General features: G+C 37.7%; 2 protein-coding genes across 3 annotated transcripts in view; both read right to left on the minus strand.

Annotated features, from left to right (window-relative positions):
• The window catches only part of uvssa (UV-stimulated scaffold protein A), a 39,503-nt gene extending 21,565 nt beyond the window's left edge, over positions 1-17,938 (minus strand). Inside the window, exons 1-7 of the mRNA XM_041268437.1 lie at positions 17,746-17,938; positions 16,780-16,891; positions 16,311-16,644; positions 15,785-15,905; positions 8,924-9,352; positions 7,793-7,902; positions 6,805-6,933 (exon numbers count right to left, since the gene is read on the minus strand). Of these exons, the coding sequence (XP_041124371.1) occupies positions 6,805-6,933; positions 7,793-7,902; positions 8,924-9,352; positions 15,785-15,905; positions 16,311-16,644; positions 16,780-16,889 (1,233 nt within the window). The 5' untranslated portion in view covers positions 16,890-16,891; positions 17,746-17,938. The remainder of the gene's footprint in view (positions 1-6,804; positions 6,934-7,792; positions 7,903-8,923; positions 9,353-15,784; positions 15,906-16,310; positions 16,645-16,779; positions 16,892-17,745) is intronic.
• Positions 17,939-20,511: 2,573 nt separating this feature from the next.
• The window catches only part of maea (macrophage erythroblast attacher, E3 ubiquitin ligase), a 34,024-nt gene continuing 31,682 nt past the window's right edge, over positions 20,512-22,853 (minus strand). For both annotated transcript variants that reach the window (XM_041268512.1, XM_041268521.1), the window contains exons 8-9: positions 22,577-22,772; positions 20,512-21,352 (exon numbers count right to left, since the gene is read on the minus strand). In XM_041268512.1, the coding sequence (XP_041124446.1) occupies positions 21,257-21,352; positions 22,577-22,772 (292 nt within the window). In that variant the 3' untranslated portion in view covers positions 20,512-21,256. The remainder of the gene's footprint in view (positions 21,353-22,576; positions 22,773-22,853) is intronic.

Raw genomic sequence — 22,853 nt, forward strand, 5'->3', positions numbered from 1 at the left:
TACTAATGAATACAAAGAAATGAAAATGCATGGGTCTGTTTTATAATCCCCTCTGCCCCCAATTTGCCTGAACTCTTCCCACAGCCCTTATACAAAGCTTTTGACACTGACAAACACCACTTAACAAACCATACTGAGGACTCCAGACAACCTCTCAATCAACCTGCAATTAATACTTCTAACCACAGTCGCACATACAACGGTACTTTGTGGTGCTTTGCAGGATATACAACTGTAAAAGGCTTATAGATTTAGGCAAGGTTCTGAAACTTCCCTCTCCCTGTATTATAGTCTATCCCTAACTTTGGATCCTGGTGCTACATAATACCATAATAACTATTTACTGGAACAATAAGTGTTTAAAGCATTGCTGTGTGCAATATTGTGGTCAATCAGACAATTATCATTCATTCATTAAAAGCACAGGCTTTTGAAGCAGTTACTTACTGTACATGAACAGCACTTTGTATATCCACAAATTCTGTGGAGTTTAATTCCACTAGTAAGTGAAACAATTCAGCTTATAGTGAAGCAGACTACAATTGTAGAAACAAATGCTTTTTCAGGGATGCTACAGAGCAACTATGATCTCAGGATGAATGTGAGTAGTGTTTTAACTGATTTTCAGATTAGAGCCATTTGTTTCTCTGAATGTGTGGAAATGCCAAGTGGCTCAGAGCCAGTCTTCCTGTGTATTCATATCACCAATTAATTTACACTGAACTATAAAATTAGCAATAATCTTGGGCTACCTTACCTAAGGTAACATTACTGGGGACTGCAAAATCTCAGGTAAATGTTAATGAACTGTTAAAGGACAAAAATGGGAAGACGTCTAAATGCTTGTAGGTAGGAAGTTACTAAAGTCCCACAGATTTCTAACCAAAAACTGACTGACTAACTAACTTCCACTTTTGGTAACAGCTTATTCTGAGAGGCATCCCACAGACTGAAACACCCTGGGTTATGGCAGCTCAGTTCCCCCTGCTTGCCATTTCCTCACAAGATTAAGGTTTTGCTTATTTGACGTGCCATTTTTTATTCAGAAGCAGTTATTTCTTGGCTGATTTATTAAGGAAGGAGAAAAAGGAAGAAGAACACGAAGAAGAAAAAAAAGGATAAATAAAACTATTCCGCTAGAAACTCCTGGTCAACGAATGGTATTTTATTTTTAATGCCCTTTAATTCTGTTGTGATAATATAACGGCTGCCAACTTTAAACGACAGCGTCATAACTCTAGTACAGCAGAGCCCGTTAAGGAGCATTAGCTCATATAAAAAGCAGCATTCTGCTGACGCAAGGCAAAGAGCAGGAGCCTGTCTGGTAGCTGTGGGGGCCCTCTGCTGGGGTTCAACAGAAAAGCCATTCCCTCTCAAAATGGCCTCTTACACATTCAGGACTTTTGTGCCAGTAAAATTAGTATTTTCAAATACACTAATTACCTTTATATTGTACATGTCACAAAGAACTGCTCATCCCTAAAAATATACCGCAGAAAATTATAAGGAACACTTTCTTTTACATCTGGAGTACTAGGAGCAAAAGAAGCAAGTTTAGTTTTTTTCTTTTTTCTTTTTTTGCTTTCATAAAGACCATCAAAATATCATAATTTTCCCATGAATTGTTCCCAACAATTGTGAGCTTGGAAAAGGCATTGGGAATGCAATTTCAAATCCTAAAAAAACTAAATAATATCCCAAATACAAATAAATGTACATGGCACTAAACTCCAATAATACAGAAAGGACACTTTACAATTGATGGTTGATGGTACCTTTACACTTTACAATAGGATTACAACAGCATTTCTTTATCAATTAAAAAAGTAGCACTGTACTTTCAGATATGTATTTCTGAAATACGTATTTATGCAATTCAACTCTTAACCTTAACTGGATAACATACTCTCCTAACCACAAGCTTTCTCCTGAAACGTACAGAAAAAGACAATTAGGTGAAGGCTTTTATTTTTAAATAATTCACCAAACTAAACTGTTCCCAGTGCCATCAAATATATGTTGTATGGTTTAATTAACTCAGTAAGGAATCTCAATTACTTTATGCCCAGAGACTCAGTCCACCCCACTCACTCCTTAAATTAAATCGGTTATCCTTTTAAAAAATGATCGTATAAGGCCTCCTCGGACAAGTGAACTCCAAACTTAATTTGTCTTTTGGCAAGTTTGATGGCTTTGCATTTATGAAACGTACTCAGCTGTGATGGTCCTCAGTGCATCTGCTATTTATATGCTAATACCCTCTCTTACTGGAAGGTCTTGTAAAGTATTACAGCAAGTCGATAACTCACAGAAGAATAGAATTTCATATTTTGCAGAAAAAAGGAAGGTAGGATTAAAAGGAGGAGGGACAAAAGCTAGCAATCCAATTAAAACTTGAAGAATATTCCAGGTGGCTACTTAATTAAGCATTACATTCCCTTGCTTTACCGTCTCCACCCCCCTCCAAAAGAAACAGAACAAGGAACAGCTGACAGGAATCGTTTTTGCAGGTTTTAAAATGTTAAGGTAAATGTTGAGACCAGCTGAATACTGTAAACCCTTGTTAACTGGCCTAAGAAAGTCTGAACCATATGCCATAACGAAATGCATTCCAATAGCAGCTGTACCAAACTTCAATAGCAATATATTTTGTAATGATTGTGTAAACAACTTACAAATTGATTTGTTACATATATTTGATTAAGTACGACAAAAACACCTACTTAAGTTACTAAACTTGAAATACATAACTGTAATGTTAGAAATTCTCCACTCCAGGCACCACCATGTAACATGTACAGTGATACATTCCTTACTATGCACAACCCTTACTATGGGTAAAGAAAAAATACTACTCAGTGGAAGTTTCTGTGTAGAAAATGCTTTCATCTTCCTGTATCATGATGGATTGCTAGTGAAACTTATCTGACAGGAAATGAATTACTATAAGCATGTTTTAAACTGAGCAGAAGTACACATCATGGAACGTGTAGATGTCGTCTCTTTACCCCGATTTAAATCTAGCAGATGCTAAATATTATAGGGCAGTAGTGTTCGTGTATTTTAAAAGGCAGTGAGCAAGACATATTAACGGGTGTAACAGAGAAAAAATGAATCTTGGTTATAAATCTCCCTCCCGGCCTGTGAGGGCGCTGTGTAAAAGGGAACAGTGTGCAACGGATCAGATGGTTTGGCAATTAATTCCAGGGAAAGGTGGAAGTCGGCCACAGTACTCCAAGTCATCGCCCCAGATGGGCGGCAATGAACCGCAGAAAAGCGACTGCACTCGCTAATCAAGGGGGCGGGGCTGAAGGTACAAAACGGGATGTGGCTGAGCGAACTGCTCTTTCGTTATGGTGGCGAGAGAACCTCTGAAGGACTGTAACATAACCATGAGTGTTTTGTGTTTGTTTGTTTGTCGTTCTAATTGTACTCGTTTGTCATTATTAGACAGCTAACTCACTCTGGGAGCTGACGCTAAAGTGCAACACTAAGCCGGACAGCACTGCACTACTGTTCACTATAAATTGTATTGCACGACTTTCACTTATAGCACTGGACTTGTGATTGTGTTTGTGTTCTGTGTGTGTTTATACTCGTTTACTGTTTGGGGACTGAACCCTGTGGTTTGAACTGTGCAGTACACACTGCTGTGTACTGCCAGTTACTATTAATTACGGTCGTCAAACGACCAGGATTATAAAACAATAAAGGATAGTTTAGACAGTGAACTTTGTTGTTTGCCATTTGTTTGAGCATTGCATCTACACCTGTACACTGCAAACCACTTAGCCACAGCGGGATATAAGAGCAACACATTGGCTTTGTGCAATGGATTACATTGTTTCTCACTATATAGAAGTTGATATTTGTAAAAGCTTACTATTGTATAAAGACATGAAGGACTGAAATAATCTTTTAAAAAAGCCTTCTTAAACCTACTTCAATGCAAAACGATGAAAATAGTAAGAGACTTGATTCCTTCTTTCAAACTTTCGGTAACAAAAAAAATCGATTAAAACATATTTTCAATGGAGATTAAAAATTTTAGGTCCGATTCCCAAAAATCCCTGGTCTCACAGTAACAAACCTAGGTACGCTGGCCATGCATCTCCCCAGCTGAGCTAGATACACAGTGTGCAAGTCTATGCATCCGGGAGACCACTTTAGAATAGTCTACTGTGATGTACAATACTGTGGAATATTGTCATTTATTAAGTTCAAGGTGCATGTTAAATATGACAAATGACTTATAACTTGTCTTTTGCTGATTCAGACAGCCTACAGGTGTGTGTTGGGTGTGCTCTGTGTGTTTTTAATCAGATTTTTTTAGTTAATAGTTGATCTAATAGATAGATAATTTTCCACCTACTATTTGTGAAAATTGTCCGTTTTGGGATTCAATATGTAGTAGTCGTCACTGGTCCTTAGTTGATATTTTTTAAAACTGGGTTTAAGTAAAGGGAAGCAGGCTTGTCACTGGACCATGGAGAAAAAAGCAGTTTTTTTTTAAACAAACTTCATTGTGTATCTTTAAAAATAAAGCCAAAAGCTGCCCCGTAATGTATCTTAGTTGTTTAACCTAAAACAATCTGTTTGTAACGATGTATTGCAAAGTAAACCAGCTAGTGTTTAGTTGAAGAACTGCTTCAAATTATACTTTATTATTTTGATTTTATTTTCTTTATTTTTAATAAGGTTTATTGTATCAAAAAGCAATTCCATTTCTAGTGTCATTCCAGTGATAAAGCGAATAAAGTAATGGATTTTTTTTTTTTTTAACTGTAATTATGATAAAGGGCTTCGAGTTGTTTCTTTATCACAAAGCAAAGTCGTTTTGCATTTGAAATTCAACCTGACATTTATAAACCTATATGGTTAACAGCACAGTGCTTTATCATTGTCAGACAGCTCCATTTCTTTCACTGAATAGCCTCTTTTGCTCAGTTAAAAATGATTTCAGATGTCATATTAATATGTTTCATAACTACCATATACATTAGTTCTCAGAGAGCCACAGTCAATCTGGCTGATGCCTCAAAGTGGAAAACTCTCTGTGTAACTTAGTAGCTGTTATTTTTTAAATACACTTTTTCATTTATCTGTATATCTAACAGAAACCTATTAGCTTTGCATATTGCATATCCTGGATAATACACTATTTGATTTCTTTCTGTTATTTCGCTATAGATATTTCTTTATTACATCTGAATAAAAAGTAAATCAAGGCAACGTTTGTTAAATATTAAAGCCAAGCGAACTTTTAATGGCATCCACCATCCATACAATGTGTTTATATTAACACTCATCAAAAATATTATTTTCGCATTGACTGCATTGACACTCATTTTCGAAGGTTTTCCTAAATATTTTTGTGTCTGCGTAAACAAGCTTAGACTCTGAGTGCAAAAAAAGAAAAAAAGTTCTATAGTATGCTTCTGTATTTGTACCAGTGATTACGGCTTGGTTATTTAGAATAAATACAGTAAACATGCTTGTGTGTGGAGTCGTTTACAAAGTAACATATTGTAATGACTGCAGCATAACTGGAGATAATTGTAATTGAACAAAATATCATTGCAATTGTAACTTCAATTCCAGCAAACAATTCTAATGTGATTGTAATTATAATTGAAACCAGGTCTGGCAGGCAATTAGAACTAATGAGAAAGCACCTTTAATTAAAGACTTGAAAAGCACCTTTAACAGACTTATAAAAAAGCACCTTCACAGACTTATTTAAAAAAAAAAATGAGAAAGCACCTTATGTGCACGTGAGTTATAGGAAACAACGGAAAATGTAAAGAAAGGTAAAAAAAAATTAAATATAATTACATTTGATGCCTATTTTGAAATAGATGCTCCACTACAACCCTCATGTCATCACCTTAGTGTTACCTTCTTTTCCCCAGATAAAATTAATATTATTTTAAACAGTGCTGGATCGTACTACTGCTGTTCTAATATATATATATATATATATATATATATATATATATATATATATATATATATATATATATATATATATATATATATATATATAATGTTTATTAATTTATTTTTTTCACTTTGAAATGCTGAGGAGGCAATGCCTCCCTTGCATGAGGTTTAAGGGCGACAGCGTTTAGGTGTGCAACTGTTTAGATCATGAAATGACTCCACCATGTGAAATAAAGCTTGTAAACAGTACAACAGATTTGAACATCTAGCAGGAACTGCCATACTATCCCACTTCGTACAGAAGCTGTTTAAGCCTCCATTAAAACATATTTGTGCCTAAAAATTAGCAGCATCGACCCTGTTTTGTTAATTAATAAGGACACGGCCAAAAATAATTTTATATTCAAACAAGTTACTGAATGTAAGAAAATGATGTGAAACTGTTGAAAATGCTTCCCCCTGCTGGCCTAGAGTGCTATTGCATCATCGCTGCAGAGACTTTTAACATTGTATGCTTTATTATATAGTATGCATTTATGGAGTATGCACTGAAACACGCTGGATGCAGTTAAAGTTGGTTTCATGTCTTTATTAGAACTCTGCAGTAACTCAAATACTGTACAAAACCAAACTGCATCTTTTGTTTGTGCAGAACTACAGAAGGAGAATCAGAAAATCCTTCAAACAAAAAGCAAGGATCACAACTTCCGGTAAGATTTCTTTATCTACCTAAAGGACACAGGGCAATGCATGTGAAACACCAGGGACGCCAGAACAAGAGAGGTTACCAAAGTGTGCTGCCTGGAGGAGGTACTAAGAAATAAAACCGATTCATTGAAATAACAGTAGATGGCTGCTCACCGCTGTCCTGTCTCTTCTCTTGTAGTTAATGTGCATGTCTTCATGTTTTTTAACCACAGCCTCCAGGGCTGTCTTGCACTCTATTGCACGTTTCAGTCGCTCATCGTTTACACCAGCTTTGGTAAATACCTAAAGAGAAAGGGTTACAGCATTTGTGGTTAAATTCTCTTAAGAACACATCGAATGCTGCGCAGACAGGGTGTATGACACACCCCAAGAGAAGTCAGAGTGGGCTTTCTGGTCTCTCTCACCTTGAGCGGGGTGAAAAACCTGATTGTACGGTACAGTTAATAATTTACACCTTGGTGTTCATGCTACTTATTTCTTAAATATCCCTAAACATCTAAAATCGCAAAGGAAGTCTAACACATTACATAGCAGTCTCAAAGTATTCGTCCTGCTTGCTTTACTGACTGTAATCACTTAAAGATGGATGGAACTCCACTGAATTAGCCTTTATTAGTCAGGCAGCTGGGCACAGCGTAGTCCTGCATCAGGTCGGGTACCTGCTGGTGACCCACAAAAGTGGGTCAGGTTCGGGTCAGAATGTGAACTTTTTCGTGGTTTGAGTTTCGGGAGCGAGTAAAAAAAACATACCGGTATTTGCTGCACTAAAGCAGGAGGCGATTAGGGTGGAGTCACCTCACTAAGCATGACAATAATGAACATTTTAGATTAAAGTGAGTAAATATAGTTAAAATGTTACAATGTTAAAGTATACGCAGCCCACTAGAGAAAGCCACCATGCTGTATAGCCTGTTGTATAAACTCAGTCTGTGGAGAATGGTAGAGGTGTGTGTGAATGTGAGAGAGTCAGCTGACGCAGGCTGTAGGTAAAGGACAAACACTGGCGGGTCAGGGTGGGGTTGCAGGTCTTATTAAAGCGGGTTGAGTTGCAGGTAAGAAGAAGGTGTTGCAGCGGGTTGTGGGTTCGGGTCGCGCAGGCCTCTAGCACAGTCTATACAGGAGGGACTGGACAGTCATATACCTGAAGCCACGTCTGCACAGCAGGCAGGTGCTTGGTTGTGATGAGCCTGTGCAAGTCCCTTATGTTGCTGACCACAGCACTGTTGTCTTCATTCTCCTGTATCTTTAGATCTATGTTTTAATAAAGAAAAGGGACATGGTAGTTAAAAAAGAAAGCACATTTATTATAACAAGGTTCCAAAACAACTCTTATTGTACACCCAATTCCTTTTTAAAGATAGTGTAATAATTTAGGTGAATGCATTTCCACTGGTTCATAAAGAAATACTACTGCTAGCCATTATTTTAATAGACAGAGATCTTAACAGACACAAAGTTTGTTTGTTTTTTTTTTCAAAATATCAGTTAGGTGCATATCATAGCTAGCAATTCGATATGTATTTGTTCGACAGTAAATGAAAGACACTCAATAATTTGTACTAAAGAATGTCTTTAGCAAGTTTCATCACAACTGGGCAAGAGGTTCTCCAAATATATTTTTAAATGTATCTTCAAATATTCCATGAATATGATAGACTCAATGACTTGTGCTAAAGACCCTTAATAAGTTCATCACAGTCGGTTCTCAAACTATATGTAAAACTCCAAAATGATATAGAGAGAGACAGTCAGCCAGACAGACAGAGATTATTATTATAATTTGGTCCTGAGCAAATTTCATAAAAATTATTACAGTGTAAAATACGTACACCCGCCTCCATAAGAAGTGTGTTCGTAACAAACATGAAATAGAGCTGTCAGTATCATTAAAAAATCAATGACAATGACCTGCATCCACCATATACATGTACATGTGCTGTACATACCAACAGACTGACAAGACTCTTTCAATAAGTTTCATGACAATCGTACAGATGCCTTAACTATAACCTTTGTCACCGGGGGTTAATAAACGTTTTTGGATATGCAATTCCAATGCACAATGCACATCCTACATATGCAATTCCAATGCACAATGCACATCCTACATATGCAATTCCAACAGCAATGTCCAATGCTCATTAAGCCTGTGCTCACTTAATCAAAATATGTGGTGTTTATTGTGTGCATGTCAGTCTAGGCAACAAAGAAACAGAACCATTCTAGTGTCTGAACCCTCCCTCTCCCTGACACTAGCGAGTACCCCATTTACCTGTGGAAATGTCAAGGGTGATGTTGTATTTATGTGAAATCAGGCCGGTGTTTCGAATGAATGATTCTTCCTCTGGAATGGACTCCATATCAGAGTCTTGTTCGTCGCTCTCTTCTTCTTCTTCTTCTTCTTCTTCTTCTTCTTCTTCTTCTTCTTCTTCTTCCTCCTCCTCCTTGGCTGTCTGCTCTGTGGAGAGGGTCCGGAGGTCCTTGCTGCAGCATGGCTGCTCACGGTCAGTGACCTGGTATTCCTGCCTGGAGCTGCGGGGGTCGCTCTGCGAGGCGGGGGCAGCTGCTGGCTTCCTGCCGATATCCGTTTCTGTGGACGAGGGCTCAAAGTCGGTGAGGGCAAAATCCAAGGGGTCTGGCATCAGGAGCTTGAAGCAGTTCTCAATTTCAGTCAGACAGCCCTGGATCTCTGCAGAGGTTTCTGTAGAAGAAATTGTTTGCTTTTTTAATAGCATTATACAGCACTTCGAGAGGCTAAAAAGTTAAATGACTGCTAAAAAAATTTATTATTTTCAAAGCACAAACAGTGACAATGAATGCTGGGGGTCAAAATAAGCCGGCGAGCAGCGCAATCCACTGCCTAATACTATATTTGTGCCGACTACTTCATTAAAAATATTAACGTTATTTTCGGGTATTATCATTCAGTCCATTTTTTGTCCTATTATCATACTCTAAGGTGATATATAGTACATAATACTTACACATATGCACCAAAAAAAACCTAAAAAAAAACTTGTATTCCTTTTGTTGTGATATCGTAACAATATGTACCCTGGTGCTTGTAAGATATATGTAAAAAGGCTGTATGGGATCTCAGCTGAACACTTGTTAGCTGATACACAAATGCTCTTTCCCCAGTCAAATCGTAGAGAGCCTAAATAAGCAGGGTAATCTACCAGAATAAAAAACAGCCATGAAAAACAAAATGCAGAACATAAAAAAGCGCAACCAGGTATAGTCAACGAAAGACAACACATTATTCAAATTCTTCGTCGTATTATATATTTAAGGTAAGGCAAGTTTATCTTTCTGTTAAAAGTGCTCCCGGCTATAATGGTCTGCCATCCGGCTGTACAGAATTCCTGAGGAGAACCCTGATTGATTCCATGATTTCTTTTTTATCTCCAACTGTTTATGTGTTCTCTGCTTTAATTTCAGTGTACACTGAGACATTAAACTGCGTAAATTTCAATAAAAACTGGAAAAATGGAGCTGTACACATACACACACACGCAAAAGTATTCAGACCCCTGAGACCCCTGACCAATTCTCTCATTTTATTGAATTGCAAATGGTACATTGAAATTTCGTTCTGTTTGATTATTTTTTTTAAAACACTTAAACTCAAAATCAATTCTTGTAAGGTGACATTGGTTTTATGTTGGGAAATATTTTTAAGAAAAATAAAAAACTGAAATATCATGCTTGCATAAGTATTCACGCCTGTGCTGTGGAAGCTCCCAGTTTGCACCGATGAAAGAAATTGCCCTAGAGGACACAATTACCTTACCATTGGCCTCCACCTGTGAACCATTAAAGTTGCTGTCACATTTTCTGGATAAAAACCCCACTGTTGAAGGATCATTGGTAAGGCTGTGAATCTGAAGGAAAATGAAGACCAAAGAGCATTCTACAGAAATTAGAAATAAAGTAATGCAAATGCATACATTAGGGAAGGGGTACAAAATAATATCCAAGTATTTGGATATCCCAGTGAGCACAGTTGGATCAACAATCAGGAAGTGGAAGTTGCATCACACCACCCAGGCACTGCCAAGAAAAGGCCGTCCCTCAAAACTCTGTGCTCAAACAAGAAGGAGACTTGTGAGAGAAGCCACAGAGAGGCCAACAGTCACTTTGAAGGAGCTACAGAGTTCAGTGGCTGGGAGTGGAGTAATGGTGCACCAGTCAGCCATATCAAGAGCTCTGCATAACACTGGCCTGTATGGGAGGGTGGCAAGAAAGAAGTCGTTACTCAAGGAGTACCACCTGAAAGCATGTCTGGAGTTTGCCAGAAAGCATGAGAGTGACCCAGCTGCAATGTGGGAAAAGGTTTTGTGGTCAGAGCTTGTTGGACAACACTCAAAGCGCTATGTGTGGCGCAAACCTAACACTGCCCATACCTCAAGACACACCATCCCTACAGTGAAGTATGGTGGTGGCAGCATCATGCTGATGGGATGGTTCTCATCAGCAGGGACTGGGCATCTTGTTACAATTGAAGGAAGAATGGATGGAGCAAAATACAGGAAAATACTGCAAGAGAATCTGCTTCAGTCCACTAAAAAACTGAAGCTCGGGTGGAAAATCACCTTTCAGCAGGACAATGATCCCAAGCACAAGGCCAAAGCAACACTGGAGTGGCTCAAGACCAAAAAGGTGAATATCCTACAGTGGCCCAGTCAAAGTCCTGATCTCAATCCCATTGAGAATCTGTGGCACTATTTGAAAATTGCGGTCCACAAGCGTCATCCAACCAACCTGAACAACCTGGAGCAAATCTGCCAAGAAGAATGGGCCAAAATCACTCCGACACTGTGTGCAAAGCTGGTACATACTTACCCCAAAAGACTTAAAGCTGTTATTGCAGCGAAAGGTGGCTCTACCAAATATTAATGTGTGGGGGTTGAATACTTATGCAAGCAAGATATTTCAGTTTTTTATTTTTCTTAAAAATATTTCCCAACATAAAACCAATGTCACCTTACAATAACTGATTTTGAGTAAGTGTTACTTAAAATAAAATATCAAACAGAACGAAATTTCAATGTACCATTTGTAATTCAGTAATATTGGAGAATTGGTCAGGGGTCTGAATACTTTTGCAAGGCACTGTGTGTGTGTGTGTGTGTGTGTGTGTGTGTGTGTGTGTGTGTGTGTGTATATATATATATATATATATATATATATATATATATATATATATATATATATATTTGAGAGAGAGAGAGAGAGAAGACTATAGAAAGCATCACCCCCTTGAACTTTTTTCACATTTTGTTGGGCCAGTGCCTCAAAGTTTCATGCACTTAAACGGTGATTTTTTTTTCCTCTTATCTACACACCATACTCCACACTGTTAAAGAGGAAAAAAGTTTTTTGAGAAAAAGATTATATATTAAAAATGCAAAACTGAAAGATCATAATTTGAGAAGTCTCCACCCCCTTGAGTTAATACTTGGTGGAAGCACCTTTGGCAGCAATTACAGCTGTCAGTCTGTTGGGATAGGTCTCTACCAACTTTGCACACTTAGATTTGGCAATATTTGACCATTCTTCTTTACAAAACTGTTCAAGTTCTGTCATGTCCTTTGGGGAGCATTAATGGACAGCAATCTTCAAGTCATGCCACAAATTTTCAATTGGATTTAGGTCGGGGCTCTGACTGGGCCACTCAAGGATATTTACCTTTTTCTTCCTTAGTCACTCCAGTGTAGCTTTGGCTGTGTGCTTTGGGTCGTTGTCATGCTGCAAGGTGAACTTCCGTCCCAGTTTCAGCTTTCTTGCAGAGGGCAGCAGGTTTTCCTCAAGGACTTCTCTGTACTTTGCTCCACTCATTTTCCCTTCTATCCTGACAAGTGCCCTAATCCCTGCTGATGAGGAACATCCCCAATAGCATGATGCTGCCACCACCATGCTTCACAGTAGAGATGTTGTTCTTCGGGTGATACACTGTGTTGGGTTTGCGCCAAACATAACGCTTTGCATTTAGGCCGAAAAGTTCCATTTTAGTTTCGTCCACAAAACTTTTTGCCACATGGCTACAGAATCTCCCGAGTGTTTTTTTGCATACTTCAAACGGGATTCAAGGTGGGCTTTCTTGAGTAACGGCCCTACCGGACAGATTTGTGGAGTGCTTGGGATATTGTTGTCACATGCACCCTTTGACCAATCTTGGCCATAAAAGCCTGTAGCTCTTGCTAAGTTTCCACTGACCTCTTGGTAGCCACTCTGATCAGTCTCCTTCTTGCTCGGTCATCCAATTTAGAGGGACGGCCTGATCTAGGCAGGGTATTGGTGGTGCCATACACCTTACACTTCTTAATAATCATCTTGACCGTGCTCCAAGGGATATTCAAGGCCTTTGATATTTTTTATACCCATCCCCTTATCTGTGCCTTTCAACAACTTTGTCCCGGAATTCTTTTGGTTGAGTCTTTGCTTTGAAATGCAGTACCCAGCAGAGGGAACCTACAGGAACTGCTGAATTTATCCTGAAATCATGTGAATCACTACAGTTTAACACAGGTGGAGGCCACTTAACTTGGTGTGTGATTTTGAAGGCGATTGGTTACACCTGAGCTAATTTAGGACTGCTATTACAAGGGGGGTGGACACTTACCCAACCAAGCTATTTTAGTTTTTACTTTGAATTACTTTTCTACAAATTTCTAGAATATTTTTTTCACTTGGAAGTTGTGGGGTAGGATGTGTAGATAAATGAAAAACCTTTTATTTCAAGGCTAGACGGCAACAAATGGTGAAAATTTGGATTTTATATATATCTACACGCACACACAGGCTAACTTCACTATAACGAACCCCCATGGGACCTGGAGAAATGTTCATTATATCAGGATGTTCACTCTAACAGGGTTTGGCATTTTTCTGTATCAGAATAACGACAAAACGGCAAATTTGAATTGAACATCAACATATAGTACTTTTATGAAGATTCCTTCACACTGATCAATATTTAAACAGTATTGTGACAAGGTACTGGTGTCATATGGATGGGACACCACATTGCAAGACAGGGAGACGTGGGAGTTGGAGTTGAAACACAAAACAGAAAGTAAACAAAGGGTCATGTGACGCTACCAACACACGTCACAACGCTCAGAGGACACATACAAGACAGGCAGGCAGCAAGTATCAATCGAGCATCCATCTGTAAACAACCATTTGATCAAACATAACAACTACAAAAAGCACACAAAACAAACCCGTTTCCACATATAAATTGCACTAAAACTAAAATTTCCCCCTGTGCAGGGCAAACGCCACGCTACAGGTATGTTTAAAAGAAAACAGTAAAGAAATGAAAAAGGAAAGAATGTACACTTATATGCTGAATACAGTAATTACATGTCCTTTCTCTTGAAAAAACTATCCAGCGTAGATTGCTCCTCACGTCCATGGCCTGGTTGCAGTTTGTGTGAAGATGACGATTGCATTCGTCATGCATGATTCGTACTACAATAGGTAATCTTTGAATTAGCGTTATCTTTGAATTAGTCAACCACTGTCTTTGTTTTCACTGAGAGAATAACACGCTTGACACTGGAGAAAGTTCAGTGTCAGTCAGTACTGACAGAGATCGTTGTATCCGGGTCAATCCTGTACGGGATCGTTCTAATAGGGCTAATTTGTAATCGTAAAAAACAGGTGTTAACTAACTAAATTGAATAATAAAAAGCGAAAACTTTTTAATTAACAAAAAAGCAGTTTTTATTAAATGTCCAGCCGCCTAAAAAAAAAATAAAATAGTTCCATAGAACTTTTCTAAAAAATAAAAACCAAAAATGCATTAACTAAAATTAAAAAAATTGTAGATATTGAATTGAACATTGTCATGGAAAGTGTATTTTTTCTGTATTCGAATTCATTATGTACTTCTTGTAATTCTTGGTTTGTTCATTACATTTTTACAAGACACAGCACAAGTAAGTCTGCCTTTATATCATGCAAGACCTGCGACAGTATCAGGTGACAGTGCTGTGTTTTTTGTTTTGTTTTTTGTTTGTTTTTTTTAATTGTTCAGGTAGTGACAGGAATCCATACCAGATTAGCGCTACCTCTTCACAGTGGTGAGAAAGACATTATTTGCATTATGGAATACCCGGTTGCTTATCAAACTTACTTTGCAGTTTACAGCTGAACAATGTGGAGAACTACTGGGCCAGTGTTAAGAAACAATTTAAAACAATGCATAACACAGCAGAAGAGATGATACCATCGTAATTGGACACACTTATGTGGAGAGAATGGTACGGCAGGAATTGTCGAGATGCATTTATAAATATTCTGCATCAGATCACACAGCTGAGCAGGGGTGAGACTGGTGTCAGCAGGCAGGGCAGGAGATGCAACCGGCCAGAGGAGGAGTACAGACATACAAGAGACCGGGGCAGAGACAACAAAACATCCATTTAACCAGCACAGTCTCTTTGAAGAGCCACCCAAATCCTTTATAAAAAGCTGAAAGTTTAACATATTTTTAAAAACTACTTATTTTCAGAATGGGATAGGGAAACACTGTAGTTCAGGGAGAAGGAGCAGAGCAATGATTTAAATACTTATGCTTTTTTATTTCACTACATTAATCATTGGTATCAGATTCAGACTCATTCAATATCTCATGTACACTTCGGTTTCCCAAAAGGTCTTCAGTCACGTTTCCTGCGATAAATTACAATATGTCTGCCTTTTTTATTCTTATTATTCTAGTGGTAAATGTATGGCTATCCACCAGTGATTTGCCCTTTTTTGAAAAGAAGTGCCGACCCATGATGATGCGTTGTAATAACACCCCATGTGACCTATTTTGACCAATCGGGATAGAGTATTGCAAATCAAGTACGTAAGTCCTCCTAGGTACCCATAACTGGGAGCATTATGGAATATGGATATGGGTATTGAATGGTACTAGCTAGCAGCTACTAAGAACTGGACGAGCACTAACAGGCTGAATGGCCTCACTTGCACTTTTTATGTTCTGAAGTTCTACCCTGTCATTTTGTACTGCTATGTTTACATACAGTAAAATAGTCTGCAATTCAACAACACATATAACAATCACATTTAAGTGGATATGTGGTGGGAATGAAAAAAAACCCACAAGACTTGCCTTCCATTTCCATCTCAACTTTTGTGACCTTTTCTTTGTAAATTCTTTCCAGTCTCTTCTGTTTTTCTTCTTCTCTCTTCCTCTCCGCCAGCGTCCTGGCTTCCACATCATGAAAATCCACCTGTCAGGCACAGAATCAAAGATAACTCTTGACTGGGCTTTCTTCACACACACACACACACATAAAGGACTCTTCTTCCTTGAGATCTGTATTCTAAATATTGACATTCAATGTTGATGCTGCTAATACATAACAAAAGCTTTTATAACCGTCAAAAGGCCGGTTGAAAGACAGTTTTTGAGAAGAAATGGAGTAGATGTTTACATTTTAAAAAGGAATTAGGCACATAAAATGAAACGTGCTGTTATCTGAATGAATAAGTTCCCTCCGCTTACCAGCCGCTAAACAGCAGTATACTGATATTTTGGCACTACTGTACAATGCGTCAGGTGAAAACAAAAGAGCAAAAACAAAGAAAACAAATCAAAGCCAAGGTCTTTTATTTTATTTCATTTGAAACGTTACCTTTTTGACTTGCTTCAAGAAATGGTAACCCAGGCCAAGTTTCTTGTAGGCCTCCCCATATTTGCCGTGCCACTCCTGTACAGATCTGATAGCCATCTTCTTCAGCTTCCGAGCAACTTCCTTGGGCGGGGGCAGGGGTTGCTCGGACGGGTCAGTCTCCACGGTGAGCTCCAGGAACTCCTGGAAGTTGGAGACCAGCAGCGTCCTGAACTGGTGGGAGCGGACAAAGAGCTCGCTTGCGATTTGGAAGGCGGCCAGGCGGATTTCCGCATGCTCTTGTTTCAGCTGTGTCATGATCAGATGGTACCCATGATCAATGTATTCCTCCGAGGCTCTGCGGAAAGGGGGAGAAAAACTGTCAATACCGTGAAACAAACGACTACAGTCTGAGAAAAAGCATTTAGAGGGGTTGTGTGGACATATTTAACCTACAATTAAATATATGGAAGGTAAACTAGACCTAGCATACCTGCAGATTTGTTTCAGCACCTTCATCTTAGCTGGACTTAGCTGAGGTTCTCCTGAGGTTGTCAGCTGTTCGACCAGTTCAGAAAGCTTATCTCTCTGTTGATGATCCATCTCTATAAAAATGGTAAAAAGAAACAAACACTAAAAGGCACAGTGCTACTACCTACAGCAGAGGGAGGTTATCATTGTACACATTCTCAGCGGGTTCTGCTGCAGCTCAAGGAAGAAGAAAAAAATGAACGTATTAGTAAATTAGTATGGTGGTCACCATTTTAAAGAGAATATCAAGGGAGTTTATTTTACCACCACTCCTCTTGAGACGCACAATAATTCGTCCTGTTGAATTTAACTCAGTTCAAATCCACACGGTTACTTTTTTCTAATGATTTAATTTAGCATTTCATTTTTTTTTTTTAAATGCATTCCGTTGTTTTTTATATATTAATTGTAAAGCTACGGAAAAACGAAGCATTGTGATCAACTGACAGAAAAATGTTTTGTTTAATATTAGCAAGCATATTATATATATATATATATATATATATATATATATATATATATATATATATATATATATATATACACACGTAGTGTTTGACTTCGATTACTCTGGCTTGAAATATTATCTTTCAACATGCCTTATCTTGTCCAAAAGTCCGTTTATGTAGTGAAGTGCGTGCTGCCTCAATCTAAGTACATCTGCGCACATTTGATTGATGTATTTTTTAACCAATCATCGACGCCTGTGGAACCCCAACATTCAACAAGAGGCCGCACTTCCTGACACCACGTATCCTAATGTATACAAATAGCTTTGCTTTTTTACGTTCTAGAAATATAGTGAGTCTATTATTGGTTTTAGATTTATTATCACAGATATACATTTGAAATCCTCGTTTTTACGTTCAAAACAAAATCCTAAAGAATGTAAATTACAACAGAAAGGTGTGGACTATTATTACAATACCTGCCACGGTCACTCAGACTCCGTAAAACAAAAAAAATAAATGGTCCTCTTTGCCAGCAGTAGGTTTGAAGAACATAATAACCCTTTAATTGTTATTTCTCACTGTGGCGATATAACGCAGTTTCGTCTGGCGATCAAGCAGTGCTGCCGTGTTGTTCACGTTTAATTTCTTTAGTCATTTTGTTCTAGCTTCAAGCTTGCGAGACCAGCAAACAACTGAGCAGGAAATGCTATCGAGCGACTTCAGTGATGGTTTAGCGCCCCCTGCTGAAAAAATACAAGGCATAGGTGTAATAATAATTGTAATATTTGTAAAGGAGGCTGCCCTGACAAAATGTACAGTAAAACCTCGCTCAATAAAACTACAGCCACCTCACTAACAAGTCCACTTCACAATGAATGCAACTTTTGTTTTCCCCAGTCTCGATTCTTTGATGGTAATGTCACCTTAAACATCAGGTCACCCTTCTAATCAGCAATGCGACCAATCTACAGTCCTAAATGTAGTTTTAAATTTATGTTACATTACATTTCTTGCATGTACAGTACCAATCTCTTATTTAAAAACAATCTGATAAATTGTATGCTTCATGGTGTAAATTGGAACAGATTGCATACAAGACAACTAAACAAGAAAAATTATTAAACTTAGAAAAAAAAAAAAAAAAAAAAAAAAAAGTTAACCTGTGTAAATGTAATGGTTAAACCAGGGTTATCCTTTCACTCTGGTCTTTGTTCCAAACCCTGTTCTAAAGAATTATTGAACCTCCATCCATACCCTGAAGAAGTTAATTGTATAATTTTGGAATAACCACAGTTAAACAACCTTAGGGTAAACTACTAACTTTATAAATAGCACATTCCTTGTACAGTACCTTGTGGAGCCTGAAGGTTTCAATAGAAAGGAATGGTAGATTGTTACATCATTAACTATGTAGTAACTGCCATCACAGCCACGTGAATAGAGTTAAATAGGAAATAGTCACCAGGGCATAAAAGCCTGCAAGTACATCCACTGTGTTTTTTGTTTGTTTGTTTGTTTTTAAACACTCTCCCTCGGCAAAGGAATGCTAAACATACCGAAACATTTTTAAGTTGACTCTTTTATGTATTGTACTGCTCTCTAGCTACAGCACAGGAAATATTATTTTATTTTATTTTTTACTAGGAAGCAGCAGTTTTTAATTTTAGGATGTATTTGAAATATTTGCATATTCCAAATTAAAAAGTACAGAAATACAAGCAAAGATCCATTGTCTTAATATGAGGGGTGGGGCAGACAGAAGGTTACAATAGAAAGGAATGGTAGATTGTTACATCATTAACTATGTAGTAACTGCCATCACAGCCACGTGAATAGAGTTAAATAGGAAATAGTCACCAGGGCATAAAAGCCTGCAAGTACATCCACTGTGTTTTTTGTTTGTTTGTTTGTTTTTAAACACTCTCCCTCGGCAAAGGAATGCTAAACATACCGAAACATTTTTAAGTTGACTCTTTTATGTATTGTACTGCTCTCTAGCTACAGCACAGGAAATATTATTTTATTTTATTTTTTACTAGGAAGCAGCAGTTTTTAATTTTAGGATGTATTTGAAATATTTGCATATTCCAAATTAAAAAGTACAGAAATACAAGCAAAGATCCATTGTCTTAATATGAGGGGTGGGGCAGACAGAAGGATACAAAAAAGTCTCAGTGCAAAAATTAAAATTGCCCAATCCAACCAAAAAAATCAGACTCCAACCTGCTTAAAGAAAGCTATTTCCTGGTAATTACTATTGCCTATAAACACTGCGCAGTATTAAAAAAAAAAAAAAAAAATTAATAAAAAACACAACACCACCTTTCATGCTTTTTAAAATAGAGCTAGTACTTTTGATATATTTAGCTTTGAGTAACTGCATCGTAGAAACTTTCCCCAAAGAACCGCACGTATGAGTCATTGTCAATTTTCTTTTTATTATATGAAGTCACTTTTTTACCAGTGGAATTATGAGGAACAATGCATTTCTTTTTAATCTAGAACATTTGTTGGAGAGAGCAATGCAAACCTGTTCTGTTTCCTTGGAATTTAGCGTATTAACTGGAGAGAGCAATGTGAACCTGTTCTGTTTCCTTGGAATTTAGAATATTAGCTGGAGAGAGCGATGCAAAACCTATTTGCAAAGAATTTGCATATAGATTCCAAGCAGTTCTCTCCACCCTTATTGTAACTTGCAGTGCATTAGCTGGAATCTTTATCTGTTTTCTGTTTAAAGAAAACAAAAAATGATGCAGCTGTTGCACGATGGGTGCAGCTACTGGCTGAAGCTTTCCATTGCATCTAATCAGATTCACTACATGTATTACTTGTTAATTTAGCAGATGCCTTTATCCAAGTTGACTTACAGAGACTAGGTGTGGAACTATGCATCAGCTGAAGAGTCACTTACAACAACGTCTCACCCGAAAGACAAAACACAAGGAGGTTAAATGCCTTGCTCAGTGAGTGAGCCAGAATTTGAAACAGGGGACATCCTGGTTACAAGTCATTTTCTTTAACCACTGGACCACACAGACTCCTAAATGCAGATTCAACTGTCCCTGCTCTGAAGTTGCTTTCCCCCAGCTTTCATTGTCTGAACATGCCCACCAAAACATAACAGTCAGAAACTAATTAATTATCCATCCCAGGACCGACGGTGTTGTGGAACCCAAAACTTAATTTGACAACATACATTCTCTATGTTAAAATACATTTAAAAAGCAAGACGACACTGGGGAGAAAAAACAGCAACTTGTTTTTATTAACAACCTGTTTCAGCAATTTTACAACTTGTTCTATACTCTAAACAATGTAAACATGCACACAAGTACTAAAACAATCTTCTACATTTCCAATACTTTTTAATAGTTAATATTGCCAGAAGCAGCTAGTCTTCTGAAATCACATAGGGCGCTGGATAATAGAATGCACAGTTTAAACAGGATTTATTAGTCCCAGTTTATGCATCATCCAAAATGTAATTAACCTTTTTGCCATGTTGGTCTTCTGATTCCCCCTCCGACTGTCAACACCAACATGGTAAAAGTGCTATTGGATTTACATTCTGAACAGCAAAAATAAAGGCAGCAGCACTAATGATATTGATAGTGAGCACTACACACACACACACAACACTAAATGCAATTTTTTTTGTAGGTTTTTTGGGGGGGGGGGGGGGGGGGTTGGGGTTTTTTTTTTTTTTTTTTTTTTTTAACATCAAATTTTCCAAAATCAATTCTATGATGTTATAAACCCCCGCAATCAAAATATGAATGTTGTTTTCAAAGTACAATCTTAAAATTAGTTTTTCATTTCTTTCTTCTCTGATTTATGAAACGCTCCACAGATGTTTGTGCAGTTTGTTCTTTGGTCTAAAGAAACAATGCCCACATTGGACAGGTCCGACTCTCCAGGCAGACTTGGGCTACCCGACCAGGCATGCCATCATTTCCTGTACCGGAGCATCGCCCCAGGTCGGTACATTTACATGATGTAGACTTTCTCAGCCTGCGAAAAGTTGAAGACCTCTTTGGTTCTTGGGCAGATCACCTTATCATCTTGACGAATGGAAAGCAGAGACTGAAAGACAAACAATGAAATATAAGGAATAAAAAAAAATTAATAAATATATTCAGTATTATATCACCATGATACTGATCAGAAAGCATCACAATTAAACCAAAGATGGCAATAAGACTCCCACTGCAGCAGTTTGATCCATTGCGGTGATTGGTCTTGTGCTTGTGATGACTTCATAAAAATCAAATGGAATAAAAATATTTTAAACAAACATGCATGATAAAAATATCCAAACCGCCAAAGATGATATTTACCTGCTAGATGCTTTCAAAACAAGCCACATTTGGCTGGAAAACCACCAATGTGGCAGCGCTGACCTATCATGCAGTACTTCATTTACAATTAGAGGTCAAAGCTGTTTTCAAGTCCATTGACCCCCCCCCCAGGTATTCACAAAGACGCACACCTTTCTTTCATAGATTAAATAAATCATATAGCCACAAGGGTTCGAAGCACATTCAGGCCCCCAATTTTTATTGCATTAAATGTTAGAGTAATGATCAGATTTAATTATGTTGTGTTAATCAGAGGAAATACAAACTAACTACAATCGTTAAATGTGGTAACTCTGCAGCATCCAAAATCATTTTACAATCAGGGTTCCCACCCTTTGATAAGAATCATTTTCCAGGGCTTTTCCAAGACACTTCAGCAGTTTTCCATGATGCTTTCTAGCCTCACATAACCCTTCATTTCTACCCTTCCCTCGCACCTTTTCAATTTTTGTTTACCATTTTGATACAGTAATAGCACATTATGATTAAGAATTAATTCAGGTATGCATTTCAAAATGTGAGACTAGTCTAATACATTTATTCTACTTTGTAGTGGTTAAAAAGTTTTAAATTCTCAATAAAAATCATTTGAAAAAAACTATAAACTAATCAAAATGTTTAGCCTGGTCTTTGAGCTAGATCTAGACAGATAGCTTTGACTGGGTTTTGTACACGTCCCCCTAACTTTATTCTGCTAATACAAAAACATGTGGGAACCCTGACAAAGTAGAATTTAATTTACAACCTTCACCTATAGAAAGCTCTACTTCATTAGAAAGCAGATCCCCCACATCATGCAATCTAAACAGACACCATTAAAACTTAATGAAAATGGATTGTCTTTTTTTATTATTTCAAAACTTTGTTCTACTAATAGTAATAACATGCTACAGCTGGTATTTATTATATGTTTAAATGCAAAGTCAAACTGACAAGTGAGGATACTTACATTGTATCCATATACATATCCATTGGGAAGCATCATGGGAAGGTTATTTTCATTCATAACCTCTCCAGAGATTTTACAGACTAGCCGGGAGTTGGCACAGTGTGCCATAGGCAGTGGCTGTGCTAGCTTGTTCAGAGACTTGCTGCAGACTGGGCAATCCGGATTTTTTGAAGTGCCATCATCCTTGTAACATTGTCTGTCGGAAGGTATATTAAGGCAATTCTCAAATTAGCATTCAGCAGACACCGGACTGTGGGATTTTCAAGTTTAAATTAGT

Source organism: Polyodon spathula, chromosome 1, assembly GCF_017654505.1.
Source record: "Polyodon spathula isolate WHYD16114869_AA chromosome 1, ASM1765450v1, whole genome shotgun sequence".
In the NCBI taxonomy this organism is placed as follows: Eukaryota; Metazoa; Chordata; class Actinopteri; order Acipenseriformes; family Polyodontidae; genus Polyodon; species Polyodon spathula.